The sequence below is a fragment of the Saccoglossus kowalevskii genome, chromosome 22 (genome assembly GCF_978046115.1).
Source record: "Saccoglossus kowalevskii chromosome 22, keSacKowa6.1, whole genome shotgun sequence".
In the NCBI taxonomy this organism is placed as follows: domain Eukaryota; kingdom Metazoa; phylum Hemichordata; class Enteropneusta; family Harrimaniidae; genus Saccoglossus; species Saccoglossus kowalevskii.
This window is the reverse complement of record NC_140662.1, coordinates 4977055-5000660: the sequence shown is the minus strand read 5'-3', so window position 1 is coordinate 5000660 and position 23606 is coordinate 4977055. Positions and strand designations below refer to the sequence as shown.

The 23606-nt window shown below is 35.4% G+C and overlaps 2 protein-coding genes across 2 annotated transcripts; both read right to left on the bottom strand.

Annotated features, from left to right (window-relative positions):
• Nucleotides 1-2392: 2392 nt before the first annotated feature.
• On the bottom strand, nt 2393-3073 carry LOC146728643 (uncharacterized protein F54H12.2-like). Its single transcript, XM_085496139.1, has one exon. The coding sequence runs from the start codon at nt 3071-3073 to the stop codon at nt 2393-2395; it is 681 nt and encodes a 226-aa protein (XP_085352265.1).
• Nucleotides 3074-11794: 8721 nt separating this feature from the next.
• LOC144351898 (uncharacterized) lies at nt 11795-22493 on the bottom strand. The gene is made up of 8 exons (XM_085496138.1): nt 22262-22493; nt 14618-14707; nt 14270-14392; nt 13819-13947; nt 13453-13572; nt 12837-12965; nt 12474-12593; nt 11795-11962 (listed from the first exon to the last, which is right to left on the bottom strand). Exons 1-8 carry the CDS (start codon nt 22491-22493, stop codon nt 11877-11879), a joined length of 1029 nt encoding a protein of 342 aa, XP_085352264.1. The 3' UTR covers nt 11795-11876.
• Between the last annotated feature and the right edge of the window lie 1113 nt (nt 22494-23606).

Sequence of the window (23606 nt, the reverse complement as noted above, 5' to 3'; positions counted from 1 at the left end):
GTGTGTTTTGGTGGCTTAATTTTTGAAACCTCTCGACAATTGATATACATTTAGCAATAATTTCGAGTTACGAAAACAAAACTATCGGGGGCCAAGGGAAAGTGAGCTATAGTTAAGAATATCGCTTGGATCCTTAATTGATAAATGACCACCGAGATCTTGTTGAGCGTGCAAGAACCACGAGACTTGTTATCTGAAGAATATTCCATCCTCTTATGTCATCACATCCTATGTTCTCTTAGTAATGGATTATGGTATTTGAAATATTGGGGGTGACGGTGTAAAAGAATGGGACATCATTTCGTGCAACAACAAGTCTACTGCCAAAAAATGAGGTTAAAAATCAGAAAGCAGCATGATCATTCTTTTGAAAGTGGTTTATCGGCGAAATCATCGGTTATATCCTTAAACATATCAAGTTAGTGACAACGGCGCGGATATTTAAATTGCCGCTGGTTGACAGTGAAGACGAAAATACTGATATTTCAAGCATGTTCAATATGTCATCAAGAATAACCACTCACAAAATAACACGCATAAATACACTTTACCATAATTTATTAAATATAACATAATCATTTACTTACAGTCAGTCAGTCAAAGGGATTGATCTGTTTCATCTTGAAATCAATTATTTACTCATACAATTATAGCAATACTATATATTCATTGGTATTTTTATGATGTATGGTTATATACCTTTATTCCAACTAAACATTACTACTTTAACATGTATTTATATTATCAACATTTAACGTGTTTTTTTGTTCTTTGTTATCGTGCTTTTCTCTTCAATTCTTTTTTCGATTTTTTGCTGACCGTTTTGCTGACCCAACTGTCAACAAAGAAAAACATATTTTTAAAATAGTTACAAGGGATAGAAGTAGTTTAGGCGACACTATAGGTACGAACATGAGGGCGCTGTTCATGGGATGACGTCATAACGATGACGTCATATTGTGATGGGATGACGTCATCCCACCCAAATATGACGTCGTCATGGGGTGACGTCATCCCATCCCAAATATGACGTCATCGTTATGACGTAATCCCTCGAACAGCGCCCTCATGAACAGCTGTTTTGGGATTACGTCATGACGATGACGTCATCACCCCATCTCAATATGACGTCATCGTGGGATGTTATGACGGATGGCGTCACAATGGGGTCGTGTGTACAAATTAACATAATTAATGACGTCACAATGGGGGTCGTGTGAATAAATTAGCATAATTGATGACTAAACGAACTGTAGAGGGCGTTCATAACCAAATGACGTCACGAAGGAATTTTCTGAACGAGCTGTAGAGGGCGCTCCCACACACACACAAATAAATACACGTCATTTTGAAAACTAACAGAGTTTATTACACAAAAGAAGAATATTAATATTAAAAAACATGACATTTTAAAATGGTTGAAATACATAGGGTATACATTTTGACAAAAACTAGTAAGATCAGTTACATGAAATATGCTTTTTGTTTTTTTGTGTTTTGTTGTTTTTTAAAGTAATTAATCATAAATTGAAATGGTATACATTCTCAAACGCTGTTAAGTATTCACACTGAGTAATATAAGAATGATATTCTTAGGAGTAATAATAAGAATTAAAAACGACATTTTAAAAAAGGTTGAAAATACATAGTTACATACATACATTGAAATACATACATTTTCAAACGCGGTTAAGTATTCGATTATAATAAAAAACGAGAAAAAACGAGTAACATCGAAGAGTCAATACACACTTTTTTCTAATCAGAATCAGAATCGCCCATCTGTGATGAAAAGAAAAAAGAGAAATAATATGAAATCGATAGTTACATAAAGAGGGTACAAGTTATATATATACATGTGGAATTTCAAAAGTAAAAGTCATCTAGTAAAACTGCGTGGGAAAAAAATATTTGTCATAAATAGGGAGGTTGAGTCCGGTCACGTTTTCGATATATCTGTTCACATAAATGTCATTCAAATGTCTATCATGCGTAAAAGAATCGGCTACGGACTTCATAGGTTCCCCTCGACATCTGCGCAGCAAGTAATATAGGACGTATTGACCACACACTGTAGAGAACGGAGCTTGTAGTATTTGATGATTGTAGATCCATGTACAAACGTTTTTATCGTGAAATCTCTTAAATTCCACGTAATAAGGTTGACAACCATACGAGTCAAAATATTCTCCGCGGTAGGGATCCTTTAGATAAAAAGCCACCCAATGTGTCCCACATCCGCTACTGTCATCGGTGTTTGATACGAACGCTGCAGGATACTCCAACACTTTAGCCTTAGGCAGTTGATCTCTAGCATAAACGCCAAAGAACACATTTCTAGTGTATGGATTAGTCGACAGAATACGATTCAGTTGATTCGTGTCCATCGCAGCTAGAAATCAGTCAATACGTTTCTGTCTCTGTCAATCTCGATAACGTTGTCGTATTCAGCATGAATCAAAACAGACACAGTCTCAGTCAATGCTTGTCTGAACTGAATCTCAAGACCAATCTTTCCTTCTTGTATCAAATTGAGGTGATAATCGCTGGCCGATTCGTCGGGAGTGAGGTCAAATGCGAAGATTGTGTACCCTTCGGGATATTCGTCTCGAGTGATGTCGTTGCCTTGGTCTTGACCCATTTTATTTGTACCGGTAAATAGAGTGTAATAAGCCATGATGCAACTTCTACCACCACCCACCGTGAAGTCCGTCTTCAACGGCTTTGCCGGAACTTGCTCACCTCTAACATTGAGGACCAGTGATGTGATACCGTAATTCTGGAAGTTGAATGGATTGGTTTCGTAGGATCCGTTGAAAGACTTATTAGAAACCAGACACAGGATGATCCTTTTGGGCAGCTGACCGAGGAAGATCAAATCTTTGTTTAATGACATTGTACCAGCCGGGATGGAAGCGATTTTCATAACGCATCGATCGATGGGATATTTTGCAGTACCCTGTTTCAACGCTTCGACGTGTCCCAGTTGTACGCTGGGGCTCAACTTGACTTTTCTCACTAGGAGGGTAGCATCGGTAATGACTACTTTGAATGCGGGATATGATGACGTCATATTTGGATGGGATGACGTCATCCCATCCCAATATGACGTCATCGTTATGACGTCATCCCGTGAACAGCGCCCTCATGGTCGTACCTATAGTGTCGCCTAAACTACTGATAGAGGTCATATGTCAACAACTGGTATTTTGATTGTCTCCATATTCACAATTCATACAGTCTGTTCCTATGTTAAACAAATTAGAGTTGGCACCACAGTCATCACATTTGCCATCAAGATTGGAATTACAAGAAGTTTCTCACAAGCTATTCAAAACAATATACATCAATATTATTTTATTCAAATCCAATGTTGTTATTCTGGATTTATATCAAGCATGAAATATCATAACAGCACAGTACAGTAGAATATTACTATCGTTATTGTGAGATTTGTGCACTCACATTAATATTTTTTGCAACCGGCACATAGAATGATCTGTTTATAAGTGTTATAAAATTGTATATTCTTGATGATAACTATAAATGAGCAATAATCGTATATTTAAGATATGAATTATGAAAAAAGAACACTCCCGTAAACTTAAGCTTGTATATTGGAGCATATTATTTAAATAAGTATATCAAGAAAACTAGATTTGTCAATGGAAAAATTATTATATTTGATTTATGTATATTCGTTATGGCATCCCATACAGGAAAAAGTTACAGTAGAATAATTACTATCGTTGTTGTGAGATTTGTGCATTTGTGCACTCACATTACAAAAATGTGCAACTGACACATGGAAAGATCTGTTTGTTAGTGTTATAAAATTGTATATTTTTTACGGTTACTATGAATGAGCAATAATCATATGTTTAAGACTTACTAGTACTAGGTCTTATTCCACAGTCTGCACAATCTGTGCCATAGTCACAAATACTGTGATGAGATCCATCACCAACATCATCACATAAACCATCATCGTATATGCAGGTGTCAGTACACAATCCGGCTTGAAAAAAGCACACTCCCGTAAACTTAAGCTTGTATATTGGAGCATATTATTTAAATAAATATATCAAGAAACTTTTTCTGTCAGTGGGAAAATTATAATATTTGATTCCATGTGTATTCGTTATTGCATTCTATATAGGAAAAAGTTACAGTATAACAATTACTATCGTTATTATGAGATGTATGCACTCACTTTCAACTGACACATAGAATGATCTGTTTGTAAATGTTATAGAATTGTATATTTTTGATGATTATTATGAATGAGCAATAATCATACATTTAAGACTTACGGTTATTATATCTCGTTCCACAGTCTGCACAATCTGAACTGAGATCCTTCACCACCATCCTCACAGTAACCATCATTGAGGTATATACAGGTCTCAGTACACAGTCCGTCTTGATTTATGAATAAAGCACTCTCTTGCTCCTCAGTTGGTTCAGCTTGAAACAACATTGATATACGTAATACAGACAATATATGTAAGATAACTACATCAACACAGTGGATGGCAACGTTTTGTGTTGAGAGTTACTGATTATAATCTTGTTACTACAACGGAATGGTACCCGACAATCGTGTTGCAATCCTGTAATTTCATCTCCAATACAAAGTATAACACATAAAAACATTGCCAACATTACAAGTAAGGAATACACTATTTGAAACTTTGCTATCGTGACCACTTTCAGACAGCTATCTGAATCTGAATACAATCTATCATAAATAGAATAAACATAGACAAAACAAATTCAGATGTTTCAAAGACTATCTGTGGTTGAACAAAAAACAATGTAGATATACCACATGCAAATTCGATTTTCTAGAATTTGTTCACTTATTGTTATGATTTTGAATAGAGCTTCAAATCAACGGATGCTTGTGTTAAATCGGGTCATCGGTTTAGATAGGAAAAGGCCACGGGTTGATATAATGCTAGTAACCATAAATAATGATTGTAACGTTTGAACATTTTTTTATTATCATATTAAACTACACGCTTGATATATCTTTATTAGTATCTTTATTAGTATGCACTAGCATCAGTATTTATTAGTATCGAAAACAACTTTTAGGCGAGCAATAAAGCTAATACTTCACACAATCAGCCAACTGTCATGGAGTTTCCAGTGAATGAATTATACCAATCATTAATTAGGAGAAAATCACATACCAAACAGCTTTGTATACCAAATTTGGCTGAGCTGTTCTAACTTAACAAATTCGTAACCACACCTTTAATTAATTAGAGTTATTTTCTAAAACGGTGACAGACCACGACGTGAATACGAATTGGGCACACGGAAATCCAGTTGGTTTAATAAAAATAGTTCTTTCATACCAAACGAGCAGACAGTGATTCCACAAACGTGGAAAATTATGACATGAACAATCATGTTCTGTAATGCAGAATTATATTGTACGAGTGAAACATACGCAATAATTTATTATAAAAATGTTCATTAATACCATACTCACATGTAGAGGTGGACTCACCAACAACTGCGCCTGGAGTATTGTGAGTTGTTTAGAATAAACATGCCTTTTATCGAAGTCAGTTCATATGCAGTGGGTGTGGTAATAAAAATACATTAGTCAATGCGCATGTGATAATGCCAACACAATGACAATTTTATTTAAAATCAATGAAACAAAATAAAACTAATATGACCAAATCATCGGTTAAATGAAATTCGAGATCACCAACACATTTTTATCGTTGGGAGGACTTTACTTCACCATTCAATTCAAAAGATGAAACCAGTATATGTTATTCATTTAAGCCAGCCTATTCTATTGTTTCACTAACATAGCCTAAAAGAGAAAATAACAGCACAGTAGTTTTTGAGCTTTTGTAGTAGATATTATAACTTTGTATGGTGTAATTTCGTACCTAATACAAGCTCGGCAAGACATTCAATTATTTTTTGATATGTATTCATGAACGATTTGTTATTTGTTTGTTCGCAGAGAATGGAGAAAATTACGGTGTTCAAAGACTAACATTGAAAATAAAATGCACACAAGTACAACTGCTTCTACTTGCATCAGCTTAAATTGGAAAATCATATCAGTTTGACTAAAGCGTCGTTATTTGTTCGCTTCGCACTCAGATCGGGCGTTAATTACATTTATTTACCAATTATATATTTTCAAGTCGCAAATACAAAACTTGTTATAATTTATAGTTATTTCGTCAATTAAGAGCTAATCCTTACAACAGACAATGATGATCATTGTTTCGCCTCGTATATTATATTTCTGATGTTTTGTCTGGCATCAGATTTTTATTTGTCACTATACTATTATTTTAATAACTTGTCAAAAGATCCATTTATTACCTCTATATCTGAACAGATTATATCATGATTATTATTTTATACGACTATAGAATTTGAACAACTCACTGTAGTTTGTTTAGTGAATTATTATTATTATTATTTTTATTATTATTATTATTATTATTATTATTATTATTATTATTATTATTATTATATGCATATTTAATTTGTATGCTCATTTGCTAAAACAATGAGCGAGTTAGCGTGACGTTCGAAGTTAACACGATGTTCTAAATATTCTGACTTTTACAATGACATGTACGCAATGTTATCTACACTTTATTTAATGCGGTGTGCAAGTGTCCTCGTCAAGCATTGTTCTTAGTAGAACACCGGAAAATATATCAAACCGGAACTAATATCGCACGTTAACGTTCGACATTAATTCCTGGCCTGATTCGCGCATATGCGTCACACAAACCCATGAGATTTGTCACAGCAGAACGCGTTCAACGGAGGTTATTCTATGTGTGATATTCTTTGGCTCTTAAATCAAATTTATGAAAATAACTGTAAAATGTAATTACTAATTTGTTTTATCTTCGTAAAGTGTAAAAACCCATTATTACTATACATGAAATTTTCATTTTATTTCTTGTAAAAACGTAAAATGCCTTTTTAATTTTCTGTAACCTGTATCAGGTATCCCCCTCGCCCACCCTCTGATATATGTTGACAGCAAGACGCTCGTTTTATAGGTGAAGCTAAACTTAGTAGTAGTAAAGCCATGAAACTGATTTGTAGTGATGTAAACGTGATACAATATATTTTGAGTCGTAACAATTTGTGGTTGTATAGGGTTAGAATGGCGCACTGACTTGTAAGTTGTTTACATTCAAAGCCTAGAGTCAGCATGCCAATACAATCAACACATGCAAATATGATGTTTCAAGTATACAGGTTGGTTGACTTCATTTTATATACATTGCATGTTGTACTTCCGGGTCATATCTGCAGGTCGAAGGTTACCTCGCAACATACACGCGATTTTCTAGATAGAGGAGCAATTTTCATATAGCGGCGCGATTTTCAAGTAGCCGACCGATTTTTTTCAAGTAGCGGAGCGATTTTCAAGTAGCCGAGCAATTGTTGTGTAGCGGAGCAATTTTCAAATAGCCGACTGACTTTCATGTAGCGGACCAATTGTATATATGGGCCACCGTAATTTTCTGATCAGTTGTGGTAAATAAATGTTATTAAAGTGTCTAGAGAGAGAATAATATATGTTTCGTGGTGTCATGAAAACCTATGAAATTGATTGTTGAAAAATTATTAAAGAATGGAATCATTAATTTAACTATAAGTCACTTCATGTCACACATCACAAAATAAGCCGTTTTCATTTTTATATTTGCTCAATATAAATGATGAATATGGTAGCCAAACGAAAATTACGTTAACTCCAGTTCTTATCAGGACGAACATAAAAAGTTCTTCGAGTTTAATGAATACTGCTGTCTGCAGTGTTAGGGAGTATAGGGTTCGTCAAAGCCAACTGAGCTTCAACACTTGGGAATGCAAACATTTATTTAAATCTACTCTCCATGGGAACCAATCCTTCATTCCATTCTACCACAATAATAAGACATTGATTTTGGAACAATCATTCTAGATAACTGATACTTATTATTTATACACAGCTTTGCAAAATTTAGCAGAACGTTTGACTTATAACGAATATTCGTGAGATTCATTTCATCCGGCAAAGCTGTTAATTTTAAACAGTGTGTAGTCAGGACCAATGGCGGATCCAGCAAAATGTATTGGGGGGGGGGGGGGGTGTCAAGCTTCGCTTAACATTACGGAGCGAAAATCGCAGAGAAGAGATGCGTAATCCAGATGATATGAATCGCCATGCGTTGGGGGGGGGTGCCCCTGGATCCCCCACTAGTGAGGACTGTCTATTTATGAAAATGCATGATCAATTTGTTAGGCATGCGAGTGCTTACATATACGTATTTATGTTCCAGGCGAATTCATATATTTCACTTTTTAGCTTGATACAAAACATACATAAAAATTGGGGGATTGCATCCCTCTGTATTTAGCGGAAAAACTATTACCAAACAGGTAACTTACTTACTTGGATATAATAATCAAAGAACGACATCTTTTATTCTAGAAAATCACGGTGGCCGAGAGGGAACGTGCCATAACGTGAGGCAAGATGATTAGATATTTAAAACACCACAACGATCGGTCACTACTGAAGGCAGCCTGGAAATTAACGGGTCACCGATAGAGGGCGTATATGTTGTCAATTACCTTGGCGTCTCCATTGACCAGAATATGTCATGGAAATCCCACATTGATAAAATTTGCAAAGTTATCGCACTAAAAATTAGATTAATTTCACAACTACGTCATTTTGTACCTAGGAATATCCTAATTCTCTTATACAATTCCTTAATTCTACAACACATTACATATTGCCTGGAAATCTGGGGTAATACATATGCTACTCTACTGCAAGCAATATATCTCTTACAGAAAAAAATAGTACGCCTCATCACTTTCTTTGATTCGTATTCCCATGCTGCTCCTCTTTTCGAAAAACGAAGAATACTAGACATTTTTTTTCACTCTGCAAGTTACAAACCTGTTTATTTGTCTTTGATCTCAGCAATAAATATTTTGTACATGATATTTACAACTATTTGGATCCTTTGTCCCATAATTATCAAACCCGTTTAGCATGTAGCTTGAACAACTATACTCCAAAGCTGAATCTTACACTCAACCAACACAGTCTTAAATACTCAGCAACAAAACATTGGAACTCTTTGCCTGATGCATTTAAAACCATCACTAAGAGACATATATTTAAAGCAAAATAAAATCTCCTAAAAATTTGATTTGTAATTTAAAACACAATTCTATAAATATTAATTTCACTTCATACAAATACAAAAATAAATCAGACAGCAAGTGAACACATTTATTTTGTGACATCAGGGCTTCGTCGATTTGTACTGAACAATTGAGATGATATTATGGAAAAGCAAAGAACTATGTGGCCATGCTTAACTGTGGTCAGTAACACTTTCTACACACATTATGGCATTAATCAGTGTTTTGTAATAGATTGTGCAAATATGATACATTTTTTAAGTAACATACGTCTATTTGCGACTCCACTAACCAACCAACCAAGCCTAAGTATTATAACAAATTTATTCTTGTGCTTTCTGAGAGAACATGTACATGCCTTATCCTGCAAAATCCTGATAGTTATTTAAGCAAGTCTGTTGATAAGCTCGAGCAATTTGTTGAGACCTGATTGCTATAAAATTGTAAAAATCCGTCACCTTGATGACTTTGATATACAGTCCAAAATGTCAGATTTAGTTTGGAACTAGAACAGTGACGAATCTTTCCTGCCCTCGCCAAGTGAATGTTAGTTGTAATGCACTGTCTTTTCAGGACGAGAATATAAAAAGTTATTCAAGTTGAATGAATGTTTCTGACTGCAGTGTTAGGAGGTATGGGGCCGTGAAGCCAACTGACCTCCAGCACTTTGGAATGCAAACATTCATTTAAATCTACTGCTTCATGGGAACCGGGCCGTCATCCATTCAATCATAATAAAGAAGACATTGATTTTAGAACCATTTTATTAAATAAATGACACATTGTTTATATATAGCTTTGCAAATTCAGCATAGCATTTGGGAAATATACGTTTGTGAACTTTTCACGATTAATTGTGAGATTTATTTAGTATGTCTTCGTCCTGCATAGCTACAAATAGTAACAGTGCGTAGTCAGGACTCCCCACATATAAAAACGCATGAACAATTTCTTAGGCATGCGAGTGCCTACAAACATGTATTTATATCTTAAGACAGTTCCAGCCGAATTGAAATATTTCACTATTGAGCTTGTTACAAAACATACATATGATGAATATTGGGAGAATACTTCTCACTCTATAAAACGGAAAAAAACTTTTACCAACCAGGTACCTTACTTACTTGGATATAATAATCAAATTACGGCATCCTTTATTCTGGGGAATCACGGTGGCCGATGGGGGGAGGCGTGCCGTAACGTGAAGACAGACGATTAGGTATCGTTTATGAGCGTCGCTTTGTGCCAGGCACGTAGTACATATTTATTCTGCCATTTATTCAGTGATATTTACATGTGTAACTTTAAACAATTAAAAATTGACACAACAATTTTCTTATCAATTCTAATATATGGCCTAATCCTTTTGTACGAGCTTTCTCTTTTAATGTTTATTACTGTATTGTACTAATCTTTCCACAACTGTAAATTCTATTCTCAAAACCAGAGGATTAAAACTGTTTATTTTTATTTTCTACATTTGTATGACCAGCATAAACAGTGGTATCAGTGGCATTTAGAAGCAAGAGCGATTTTCTGATCAGTTATGGTTAAGAATTGTTATTCATGGCGTGTCTAGAGAGAGAATAGTATGCGTTTTGTGGTGTAATTAAAACCTATGAAATTACTGGTTGAAAAATCAATAGGGAATGAAATCATTAATTTAACTATTTCAAGTCACTTTTTTTCACATATTACAAACCTAGGCCATTGTTTCAAATATATATATATACATTCACTTAGTTCAATTACCTAGGTAATTATGTCACTAAATGTAGGATTTTTGAAGGAAAGTACATCATCAATATATCTGAATGAGAATGTAATGGATTTGGCTTCTTCGTACGCTTGTTTAAAACAAATTTCTATAAATATTAATTTCACTTCATACAAATAAAAAAAAAATCGCCAGCAAGTGAACACATTTATTTTGTGACAACAGGACTTCATCGAGTTGTACTGAACAATTGAGATGATATTATGGAAAAGCAAAGAACCATGTGGCCATACTTAGTAACACTTTCTATATGTCGCCCGACACAACTGGATATATTGACGTTCTGCCTTGTATCTATATAACCCCAACAAAGTTAAAGTGATTTTTGGTGGCTTAATATTTTGAAACTTCTCGACAATTTCGAGTTACGAAAACAAAACATTCGTCAGAGTCATGGGAATGTGCGATATAGATAAGAATATATATTGGATCCTTAATTGATAAATAACCACCGAAATCGTACGAAAACCACGAGACTAGCTCTTTGAAGAATATTCCATCCTCTCATGTCATCACATCATATGCTCTTTTAGTAATGGATTATGGTATTTGAAATATTGGGCGTGACGGTGTAAAAGAATGGGACATCATTTCGTGCAACAACAAGTTAACTGCCAACAAATAAGGGTTAAAATGTTCATGTTCAATATGTCATCAAGAATAACCACTCACAAAATAACACGCATAAATACACTTTACCATAATTTATTAACTATAACATTTTCATTTACTTACAGTCAATCAAAGGGAGTGATCTGTTTCATCTTGAAATCAATTATTTACTTATACAATTATAGTAATACTATATATTCGTTTGAATTCGTATGATGCACGGTTATACATTTATTCCAACTAAACTACTATAACATTTATATTACCAACATTAAACGTGTTTTTGTCCTTTCTTATCACGCTTATTCTCCTCCATTTCCTTTTTCGATCTTTTTGCTGACCGTTTTGCTGACCCAACTGTCAACAAAAAAAAACAAAATATTATACATGATATTATTTTAAAATAGGTTACAATGGCTGGAGGTCATATGTCAACAACTGATATTTTGAGTGTCTCTTAATCCACAGTCCATACAGTTTGTTCCAAAGGTACACAAATTAGATGCGGATTTCGTACCTCCGTCATCACATTTGCCATCAAAATTGGAATTACAAGAAGTTTCACATGCAATTCAAAACAATGTACATTAATATTAATTTATTCAAATCCAGTGTTGTTAAAATGGACTTATATCAAGCACGAAATATCATACCAGCTGTAATAGAACAAAAGCATGAGTATTTGTATTATCCAAATCGTATTCACTTAATTATCACAACAGTAAAAAAATTCTAAGCTAATGAACACTTGCCAAAAATCTGTGTGTTACTGAACACATATTGCAATTGAAGGAAAAATAGACACCATGGCAATCATGTACAAAACAAAAGATTATACATTCAATGTGAAATAAGCAGAACTACTTACTGATTGGCCTTCGTCCACAGTCATCGCAGTCTGAACCATATTCACACACGTTATAAGCGGACCCATCACTTCCGTCGTCACACTCACCATCACCATTATATTCGCATTCGTTATTGCAAACTATACAAAAGTTACAGTAAAATAGGTAATGTCGTTATTATATGATTTGTGCACTCACATGAATATTTTTTTGCAATCGGCACTTGGAATGATCTGTTTGTAAATGTGTATTTTTGATAATTACAATGGATGAGCGATAATCGTATATTTAAGACTTACGAGTGATAAGTTTGTCAGTGTTATAAAATTGTATATTTTTTACGGTTACTATGAATGAGCCATAATCATATGTTTAAGACTTACTAGTACTAGGTCTTATTCCACAGTCTGCACAATCTGTGCCATAGTCACAATGGCTGTAATGAGATCCTTCACCACCATCATCACATTCACCGTCATCGAGGTATGCGCAGGTGTCCATACACATTCCGGCTTAAAGTATAAAAAAAGCACACTCCCGTAAACTTAAGGTTTTATATTGGAGCATATTATTTAAATAAGTATATCAAGTAAACTAGATTTGTCAATGGAAAAATTATTATATTTGATTTATGTGTATTCGTTATTGCATTCTATACAGGTAAGGATACAGTAGAATAATTACTATCTTTATTATGAGATGTGTGCACTCACATTAATATTATTTGTTACTGGCACATAGAATGATCTGTTTGTAAGTGTTATAAAAGTGTATATTGTTTACGGTTACTATGAATGAACAATAATCATCTCTTTAAGACTTACTAATACTTACTAGGTCTTATTCCACAGTCTGCACAATCTGAACCAAAGTCACAAATATTGTAATAAGATCCTTCACCACCATCATCACATAGATTATCATTTGTGTATTTACCATGGCAATCTTGTACACAACAAAATATTATACATTCAATGTGAAATAAGCAGAACTACTTACAGATTTGCCTTGGTGCACAGTCATCGCAGTCTGAACCATAATAACACACATTATGAACGGACCCATCACCTCCGTCGTCACACTCACCATCACCTTCATAATCGCATTTGTTATTGCAAACTATACAAAAAAAATTACAGTAAAATAGGTAATGTCGTTATTATATGATTTGTGCACTCACATGAATATTTTTTGCAATCGGCACTTGGAATGATCTGTTTGTAAATGTGTAATTTTGATAATTACAAAGGATGAGCGCTAATCGTATATTTAAGACTTACGAGTGATATGTTTGTTAGTGTTATAAAATTGTATATTTTTTTACGGTTACTATGAATGAGCAATAATCACATGTTTAAGACTTACTAATATTATGTCTTATTCCACAGTCTGCACAATCTGTGCCATAGTCACAAAAACTGAAATGAGATCCTTCACCACCATCATCACATTCACCATCATAGAGATATTCACAGGTGTCAGCACACAGTGTGGCTTAAAGTATGAAAAAAGCACACTCCCGTAAACTTAAGGTTTTATATTGGAGCATATTATTTAAATAAGTATATCAAGTAAACTAGATTTGTTAATGGAAAAATTATTATATTTGATTCATGTGTATTCGTTATTGCATTCTATACAGGTAAGGATACAGTAGAATAATTACTATCTTTATTATGAGATGTGTGCACTCACATTAATATTATTTGTTACTGGCACATAGAATGATCTGTTTGTAAGTGTTATAAAAGTGTATATTGTTTACGGTTACTATGAATGAACAATAATCATATCTTTAAGACTTACTAATACTTACTAGGTCTTATTCCACAGTCTGCACAATCTGAGCCAAAGTCACAAACATTGTAGGAAGCTCCTTCACCTCCATCATCACATAAACCATCATTGGGGTATTTACAAGTGTCAGTACAATATCCGGCTTGAATTTTGAAAAAAAAAGCACACTCCCGTAAACTTAATATTGGAGCATATTATTCAAATAAGTATATTAAAAAACCTAGATATGTCAATTGAAACAGTTACTCTATTTTACTTGCAATGAATATCATCATAAAAACATGTTGCTGTTCATATTATTTCTAATATCAATATTATATTCTAAATAACGTTATAGACTGAGTTATTGAAATGTATTTGTACTCACATTCACGTTTTGCTTCGATTTTTTCTTCGGTTATAGCTGTTTGTGCATCCTCGGGTGATTCATCCAGAAACAATATTGATATACGTATCACTAATACAAAACATAACACATAAACACGAGTTCCTACGAATCATTAGTCACTTACCGAGTATATAGCACATGTAAACATCGCCAACACTGTGAGTAAGGAATACACTGTTTGAAGCTTTGCCATCGTGACCACTTTCAGACAGTTACGAAATATGAACACAATCTGTCATAAATACAATAAATATAGACGAAATAAATTAGGTATTTATTTGTGATTGAAAAACAAAACAATGTAGGTATGCCACATACTAATTGTCAAGGCAAATTCAACTGTCTAGGATTTGTTAACTGATTACTATTATTTTTAAAGAAGCTTTGGGTGCAAATGTGCTTGTGTTAAATAGGGTCATGTTTTCGACGGGAGGACGCATCGGGTTGCTTGAGGTTTTAACACAATACATATAAATTTTAATGTTTGAACTTGCTTTATTGATTGCGTCAAACTCGTACTTAATATATCTTTGTTGGCATGGAAAAGGGAGAAAGAAACGTCAATTTAGTGAAGCAATAATTTCAAGATAATCCACCACAAAAAAAAGCCAAGTGTCAGGGAGTTTTCAGTGAACGGCATTATAGAAATCATTATTTCAAAGAAAAAACACTAAACAACATTGTGTGCCAAATATGCTACAGCTGCTAACTTAAATGCGATGGAATTAAGTTAACTAATTTGCAACCACAACTTCAGTAAATTGGAGCTATTTTCTAAAAGGTGACATAAACGACGTGTACCCGATTTGTGCACACTAAAGGGAGTCGGTTAACAAAAACAAGCGAGCCCATACCAAGCGAGCAGACAGTGACTCCAGACATGTAGGGCATTATGGCATGAACAATCATATTCCCTAATGTAGAATTATATAGTACAAAAATGAAACATGCACAGGATGTATGAGAAAAACGTTCAATAATACAATACTTACATGCCGGGGTGGACTCGCCAACAACAGCAACTGGAGAATTGAGAATCGGTTAGAATAAAAACGTCATATATAGCAGTCAGTTCATATGCAGTGGGTGTGGCAATACAAAACAGTATTCAATGCGCATGTGCTAATGCCCACACAATGACAATTTTATTTAAAATCAATTAAACCAAATGAAAATATTATGACCAAATCATAGATAAAATAGTAAGTATAATAATATGAACTTCGAAATCACCAGCAGATGTTCATCAAAGAGTTTTAACAACTTTGTTGAGAGGACATTTTTGGAAACTATACTCTCGGCTTCTGGATAAACACAGTTTTCCAATCGCTAGTTAATTTCGGCCTATCATGTACATTCTTATTATCGTAACTTTCCCATCATGATAAGCTTTACCTACCAATTGCATTCTTTTAATATGAAACTTTCCCGCCTGTACTTAAACTATTTAATAGATTGTCGTAAACCTTGTACGAGTAGTAGCACTAAAGTATATCTTGATCAACCCAGCTGTTGTCTCCGTCCTGTTTAGCCATATCAAACACAGACTTTACTACACCATTCAATTCAAAAGATGAAACCAATATTTTGACTTATGAAGTTATACCTCTTGTACATAATACGCTTGTAGCACGTACACTCACTTACATTTTCTTACTTATTTACACTTTAACGTTCGATTTTATGAATGATATTATGAATTAACAAATTCACAGTTATGTGTGAGGTCCATAGACTTTTTCATGATTTGGGTAAGCGAGTAATCATACTGATACCGCTATTACAAAGGAATACATCACAGTAGTTTTTGAGCTTTGGTAGTAGACAATACAGTAGCTTTGTATGGTGTAATTTGGTACCTAATACAAGCAAAACAATTTTCCTTTATGTGCATAATTATATAATTCATGGACGATTTGTTATTTGTTTGTGTTCGAAGGTTAACATTGAAAATAAAATGCACACAAGTGCAACTGCTTCTACTTGGATCAGCTTAAATTGTATAATTATATGAGTATGCCTACGGAGTCGTCCTTTGTTCGCATTCAGGTCGGTCGTTAATTACATTTATTTACCAATTACCAATTACATATTCACATTGTGCATTTTAACTACCACAATACATATCTAAATACACTCTGCATAACGCTCCATTGTGTGCTAGGTCTAGTATCGGAATCAAATATTATTTTTTTAAAAGCACAATCCAGAAAATAACACATTAACCTGGGTCTTTTCAATCCCCGTATCACTAATATGTGTGACTGGTCACAAAAATAATGTAGTCTGCGCAATAAGAGATTCATCAACTCGGCCTGCCATAGATCAAGAATGTATATATAAACTATATTTTACATCAGGGGATTTGTCTATAATTATTTGATGAAAGTTGTAGGAGAATCCAGGGTGTACAACGCCACATTATATATGCAATTAAATGTGCCAAAATGACAAATATCAATCTCTGCTATTCTGGCCGGATATTTCATAAATATCCCGCAAATTATATTTTTGTACACAGCTGTATTTATCTGGCGCTTAAATGCTTGATCGATTTTCTGATCAGTTTTGGTAAATATTTGTATTTACGTGTCTGCACAGAGAATAGTTTATGTTTCGTGGTGTTATACAAACCTGTGAAATTAATGGTTGAAAAATTATTAAAGAATAGAATCATTAATTTAACTATTTGAAGTCACTTGTTTTCACATATTTCTAAACTAGGTCGTTTTTTCTATTCTATTCTATATATATGTAAATATATACAGTAATTATGACGAAGATGTTAGCGAATAGAAATGTACGTTAACTTCATACAAATAAAAAAATAAATCAGCCAGCAAGTGAATATATCTATTTTGTGACACCATGGCTTCGTCGATTTGTACTGATCAATTGGGATGATGTTACTTCGGATTTTAATGATTAAAATAGCGCATAATGTGTATGAGGAATGCACGCTGCCCGAATGGAGAAGTGCAATAATGTGAAGCTTGACCATTAGGCTTAGTTTATGTGTGTTAGCATTCTTTATTCTAAGTTTTTGTCATATTACTTCAAAACGTGCAAAGAGAAGTGTGAAAGGGGTCATGGAAAGAAACGATGCGCATTGTCGTGTGATAACTGTCATAAAGGTTTTGACAGGTCATACTTGTTTTACTCTGGAAGGGCAGTTGGAATCTTCTAGGTGTGCTTGTGATTTACAGAACAAGGGGTGTTTACAACTTTGAAAGGACAATTGGAATATACGAGGTGTACTGTTATTTGAATAAAAAGCATGTTTACGATCTAATGAGTTGCCTACGTGACACAGCTGCTAGCAAGTTCACATTCAGATTGGCTCATGTGGTAACCAAGGGGATGTCCCTGAATCTGGGCCATTTATGTCTATAAATTGGACAGACTGGCGACAGTTGGTGTCCATCATTTGAACTTACTATCCTGTGTGTTACTGCTACGATCTTATGGGACAAGTGATAGAGGCTGCAACCATCATTCTGTGAGACTTGTATGAACTGCTCTGCGATCCCGGGCTTTCAGCGGTGCCCTCCGGAATAACAGCGTTCCTCTGCAAGCAAGACTCCTGTATTTCGTCGTTGTTGTGTTGCAGAAGCCATTGACTGTTATGCATTTCAACATTCTGGAACTGTAAGTTATCCCCAATGCACACTTCCCTAAGCAATTTCCTATTTTAGTGAATTTATTCATTGTATTTTTCTGTGCTTTGCTTCGTGTATTTATTTCGAGAGGTATTGAAGCCAGGGCTTTATCTTGATAGTTTGGTGTCTGTGTATTTCATGTTCAGTGCTACTGTCTTTTCTACCTCATACTAGCAGTGAAGGAACCCCCTGTCCAGTGTGAGTTCTGAGTGTGTCTCTCCAGTGTTACGATATTCTATTTTTGCTGTAATATAAATGCATTTTGATAATGCCCAGTTAGCTAGCGAGGCTTGCCCAGCTGCGGAATTAGAATAGAAAGCATGTATTGTCATTACCAATTAATATTCTTTTGTTCGTGATTGTGCAAGACGAACGTGAACACGAGTTAGTCAGTTGTCACCCAGTTCCCGACCAGTGCAATTCAGATCAGCTCAGCTCCGGTGCAGTGTCGACGTGGCAGCCAACTTATGTCTCAAAATATTGCTTGTCAATTCCGGCATATGTGACTGATAGCTGCAAGACAGCCTGCTGTGGTTCTCCGCTGTGCAACCAACATTATTCAAAAACCTGTGTTTCGCCAGAAAGCGTGGTTTGCTGATCTTGGTCCTTTCTCTGCACGGACGATATGAAAGTCACGTAACATTACGGTCAGTGTCGTGTAATTTGCATTTTCCGAGACCTCGTAGCTTGGAGCTGTAGAACTGATATCGTCGTCGAAGTTGCTGTGAATGACTGTACTATCGCTGAAACTACGCAGTACGAGTTTTGCACTTAGGTAGGGTAGGCAATTCCGAGCTGGGCTATTATCATTAATGTTATCATTATTGTGATGTATATTGCTGACCGGTTTGTGTTTATATTACTCCTGTCAATGGTTTATGCTTATTGTATTATTACATTAGTATTATTTGACATATTCTAGTGTTGTGTCTTTGTTTGACCTTTAGTGTTGTGTCCTGGAGAGCGGGATATTAGCGACCAGGTTCGCGAAAGACTATCTCGTATTCCAGTTCGTAATACTAGCAATAAGTAGGCCTCACATCATGTTTGTGTCAGAAGTGCGATTGTGAGTCTGATTTGAAATTTATTGTCAGTAATCTCCTGACTAAATTGACTGTTTCGTAACTGCTTAAGGTCTAGATAACGTGGTGTCAGACCAGCTTGTACTGCAATGTAGACATTAAATTGATTTCAACTTTCTCAGCATGGATATTGTTTTTGAACTCGAAAAACTAGGTAGGAGATTGGGGTATAGGGGGAAGGGCTTACTCAATTTATGAGGACAGCGCGAAGGAAGAGAGAGCATAAGAGGGATGAGAGAGCAACCAAACATGAGGCTGCAAGTGTGTGAGTTGAACATAAGGCAAAAGAGAGAGAATGAGACCGTGAAGAAAAAGTGAAAATAAGACAGTATAGCCTTGAAGTGGTGAGATTGCGTGCGGAAGCTAATGGTCAAAATGGAAGCTTAAAACAGTTAGCACAGTACATTGTTAGTTCTAATGGTCCCAAGTTACCTTTGTTTGATTACACTGCAGACAACATGGACGCATTGTTAATGTTTGAGCGATATGCTGCAACTCAGAAATGGCAGCGTGATAGTTGGGTGATGAATGATGGGTGATGCATTATTGAAAGGCAAAGCTATGTGTTTACAGCATTGTCTCTAGCAGAGTCCATCGAATACAATGTTGCAAGGGCACCTATGTTGAAGCATTATGTTATGAATGAAGAAGGTTATAGAAAGATATTTCGAACTAGTAGGACAGAAGGTGGTAAACGCATTTCGCAATTTGCAGCTTGAATAAGTAGTTATTTTAACCGATGGGTAGAGCTGCCTTGAGTTTTGAAGAAGCTAAATACTTAGTAATGAGAGATCAGTTGATGAGTATTTTTGGTAACGAGTAGTCTATTTTCATAGGTGAAAGGTCACCCAAGTCAGTTTAAGAAATGGCTGAATCAGCAGATATGTCTAGAGACGCACGTAGACGAGAGGCAAAATGGTATTTCAAGATGGTATTCAGAAAAATCAGTTCTGGAGCACAGGTCAAAAAGGTTGTCCCTAGCATCAAAAAAAGTCCCAAGCCTCAGCTTGCTGCGATGTTGACATGTGATCAGAATAATGATTAACATGAAACCAGTGCTACTTGTGTTATTCATAAAGTCACTGATGCAAGTAGGCATCCATATTTACAGGGACGATATAGAGTTGAGTTGAAATGTGGACATGAGCTGCCAATTAATAGTGTTGCCAGAGTTACAATAGCTAATAGGATGGTGAGTGGTATGCCTGTTCAAGGCTGTATTGATATCACTGAGGTAGAGGTCCTTTGTGATAGTGGCTGTAGCTCGGTATACAGGGCTCCACAGAACGCACACTGAACAGAGGGTCCTTTCACTGCTAGACAATTGTACTGGAAATAAAATACACATACACCATACCAAAGTAAAACTCCTAGCTTCAATGCCTCCCAAAATAATTACACGAAACAAAGCATAGAAAGCACAATGAATAAATTCACCAAAATATGGGATTGCTTAGGGAAGTGTGTGCATTGGTGGAAGTAGACATGTATGACAGTCAATGGCTTCTGCAAGACAACAACGAATAAATACAGGAGTCTTGCTTGCAGAGGAACACTGTTATTCAGGGGGCACATCTGAAAGCAGGAGATCGCAGAGCAGTTCATACAAGTATGACAGAATGATGGTTGTAGCTGCATCCCTTGTCTCATTAGATAGTGTGCCGTGTGTTGCTGCTACCAAGTTGAAATAATGGACCCCAACTGTCCTCAGTAGATCGTAAACATCCTTTGTTATTCAAATAACATCACACCTAGTTGTAAACACTCTTTGTTATGCAAATCACAAGCAACCTTGGTAGATTCCTATTGTCTTTCCAGAATTGAAAACAAGTATGACCTGTCAATCACTTATATGATGGTTAGCACACAGCAATGTACACCGTTTATTCTCGTGATTCCATGCCCACTTCGATTGGCATGGTTTGAGGTAATATGACAAAAAACGTAGAATAAGATATTTTGACATTGCCTCCACATCAAGACTGGACATGGCATGGCATATTTTCAATCAAATTATCAACTGCCAATAAATTTACATCTCTAATAATTTAAAAAACAAATATTGTAACGGTAATTATAAGCATTCTCAATTCTGCATAAATAGTCGGCACCTGTTTTCTTTACTTTTTTTTGCTATAATGCGGTAGCAAATGTTTACTTCTTGTGCCTTGTTTAAATAAATTTAACGTTTGGTACTAATTTGCTAATTTATCTACTAATTTATCCAGCCATGCCTAAAAAATGACCTTAGTTGCTTTACAATTTTCGAGTCTGCCTGCATGCTTCGGGTCTCCCTACATGTGCAAAATTCCGTCACCTACCTGATGACCAATAAACTCTTCATTAATAAAATCGAAGAAATACTTTAAAAGTCTTGCAGTTAACCCGCCTTCCTTAAGCGGGTCAAAACGTCATGTACAATCTGTACATGCTCCTACTAAGATTTTGAATGAATTAGAATGTCAACAATTAAATTCACAACTTTATCTTCAAGACCTACCAACAAAATACGCATCCTACGTGAAAAAGAGTCTGGTGCATTCACAAGCCCGAAAGGCAGGCATCGAAACTGAAATAGACCATCAGGTGTGAGAAAGACTGCCTTTTCTTTGGCCCCTCTTTTAATATCAAAAATAAGACTTCAGGTGACGGCATTAGTTCTGCATCGAACACTCTAATGCCATTAAGTTTGCGAAAATCAATGGAAAACACCCCCTCATTTCTTAATTACCAAAACATTGGGTGAGGCAAAAAGTGGATTTGATGGATCAATTACACTTATCTCTAACATACTCTTCATTTCTGTAATCACTATATATGTCATAGAGGATGTGGTTTTGATCTGAATTGTTCAGATGTTACCAATTGAATATCATGCTCACCAATTTTACTCTTTCCAGGACAATCAGTGAGAACCTCAGAAAATTCTCTCATAGCTCCATCAATCTCTCTATGTTGGTCGACATTCAACTCGTGGTCATTATGACAATCAACAATTGTTTCCTTGCACTGGATTGGCACAGACATCAATTCACCACTGTCATACAGTATTGTATCACTTTCATATTCATTATACATTTTCATCTTGCTGTTCACATCTATTCTGTAATCCATCATACCCACTCTCTACTTAATTATATATGGTCCCTGTCATTGCATCAACAATTTATTGTAGTTAGTGGGAACACTAATACTTTGTCACCAGGCTGGAGCTCTTATCCCTGGCCTTATTATCATATTACTTTGTGTGTCTAACCTTTCAGTCACCTAACTCATCTTGAGACAATTGACATGTCTCTTCAAGGCGATTTAGCAAATCCAGCACATACTGGTATGTGGTTTTAACCTCTGGTGTAGTTGCCTACAAAACTCTCTTAAAAGACAATTGGGCTTAAACTAAACCCTAAACGCTTTTGAGGAGTTCCTCTGTAGGCAAACAGTACTGGGTCAAGATACCTATATCAATCATCGAGCCGTTCTTGACACATGCATTTCAACTTACTTTTCAAAGTAGCATTAAACCGCTCAACCAAACCATTACATGCTTTGTGATACGGAGTAGCTTCTAATTGTTTAATAGAAACACTTTACTAAATCCCTAAATCAGTTAAAATGTCTTTAGATACACCAACCCGACTATATATACTAACTAATCCATCAGTAGCTATTTCTGAAGTATTTTTCTTTAAAGCTACAGCCTCGGGGTATTACGAAGCATAGTCTACAACAGATAAAATGTATCTTTTACCTCTCTTAGTCACTGATCTGATCGGACAATCAGATTTATAGCTATTATTTGAAATCGAACTTCAATCAAGGGCATATCGCCGAATGGACCTTGCTAACATGACCCCTAGGAGTGGTCTTGTGACATGTATGTCATGACCTGCAATATCTAATAACATAATCGTGCATCCCAGGTCAATAGAACTGAGTTGATAATCTATATGTAGTCTTCTTAGCACCCAGACGACCTGCCATAACTGACTCATGAGCAAGTGCTTGTACCTGATCACGGTAACACAATGGTTGTAATTGGGAACACACGCGTCCCCTATCTACATGAAGATAGCAAAACTCACACAAACAGTGCCCGATTGCTACAACCTGTGATTAACTCATCGCCTGTGCTCACTAACTTTTTCATCATGCTTTAAATGGAATCAGACTGCTGTACCTCTCGCAGTGCATTCGATGTAATGTTTCTTATCAACCTTACTATGCAAC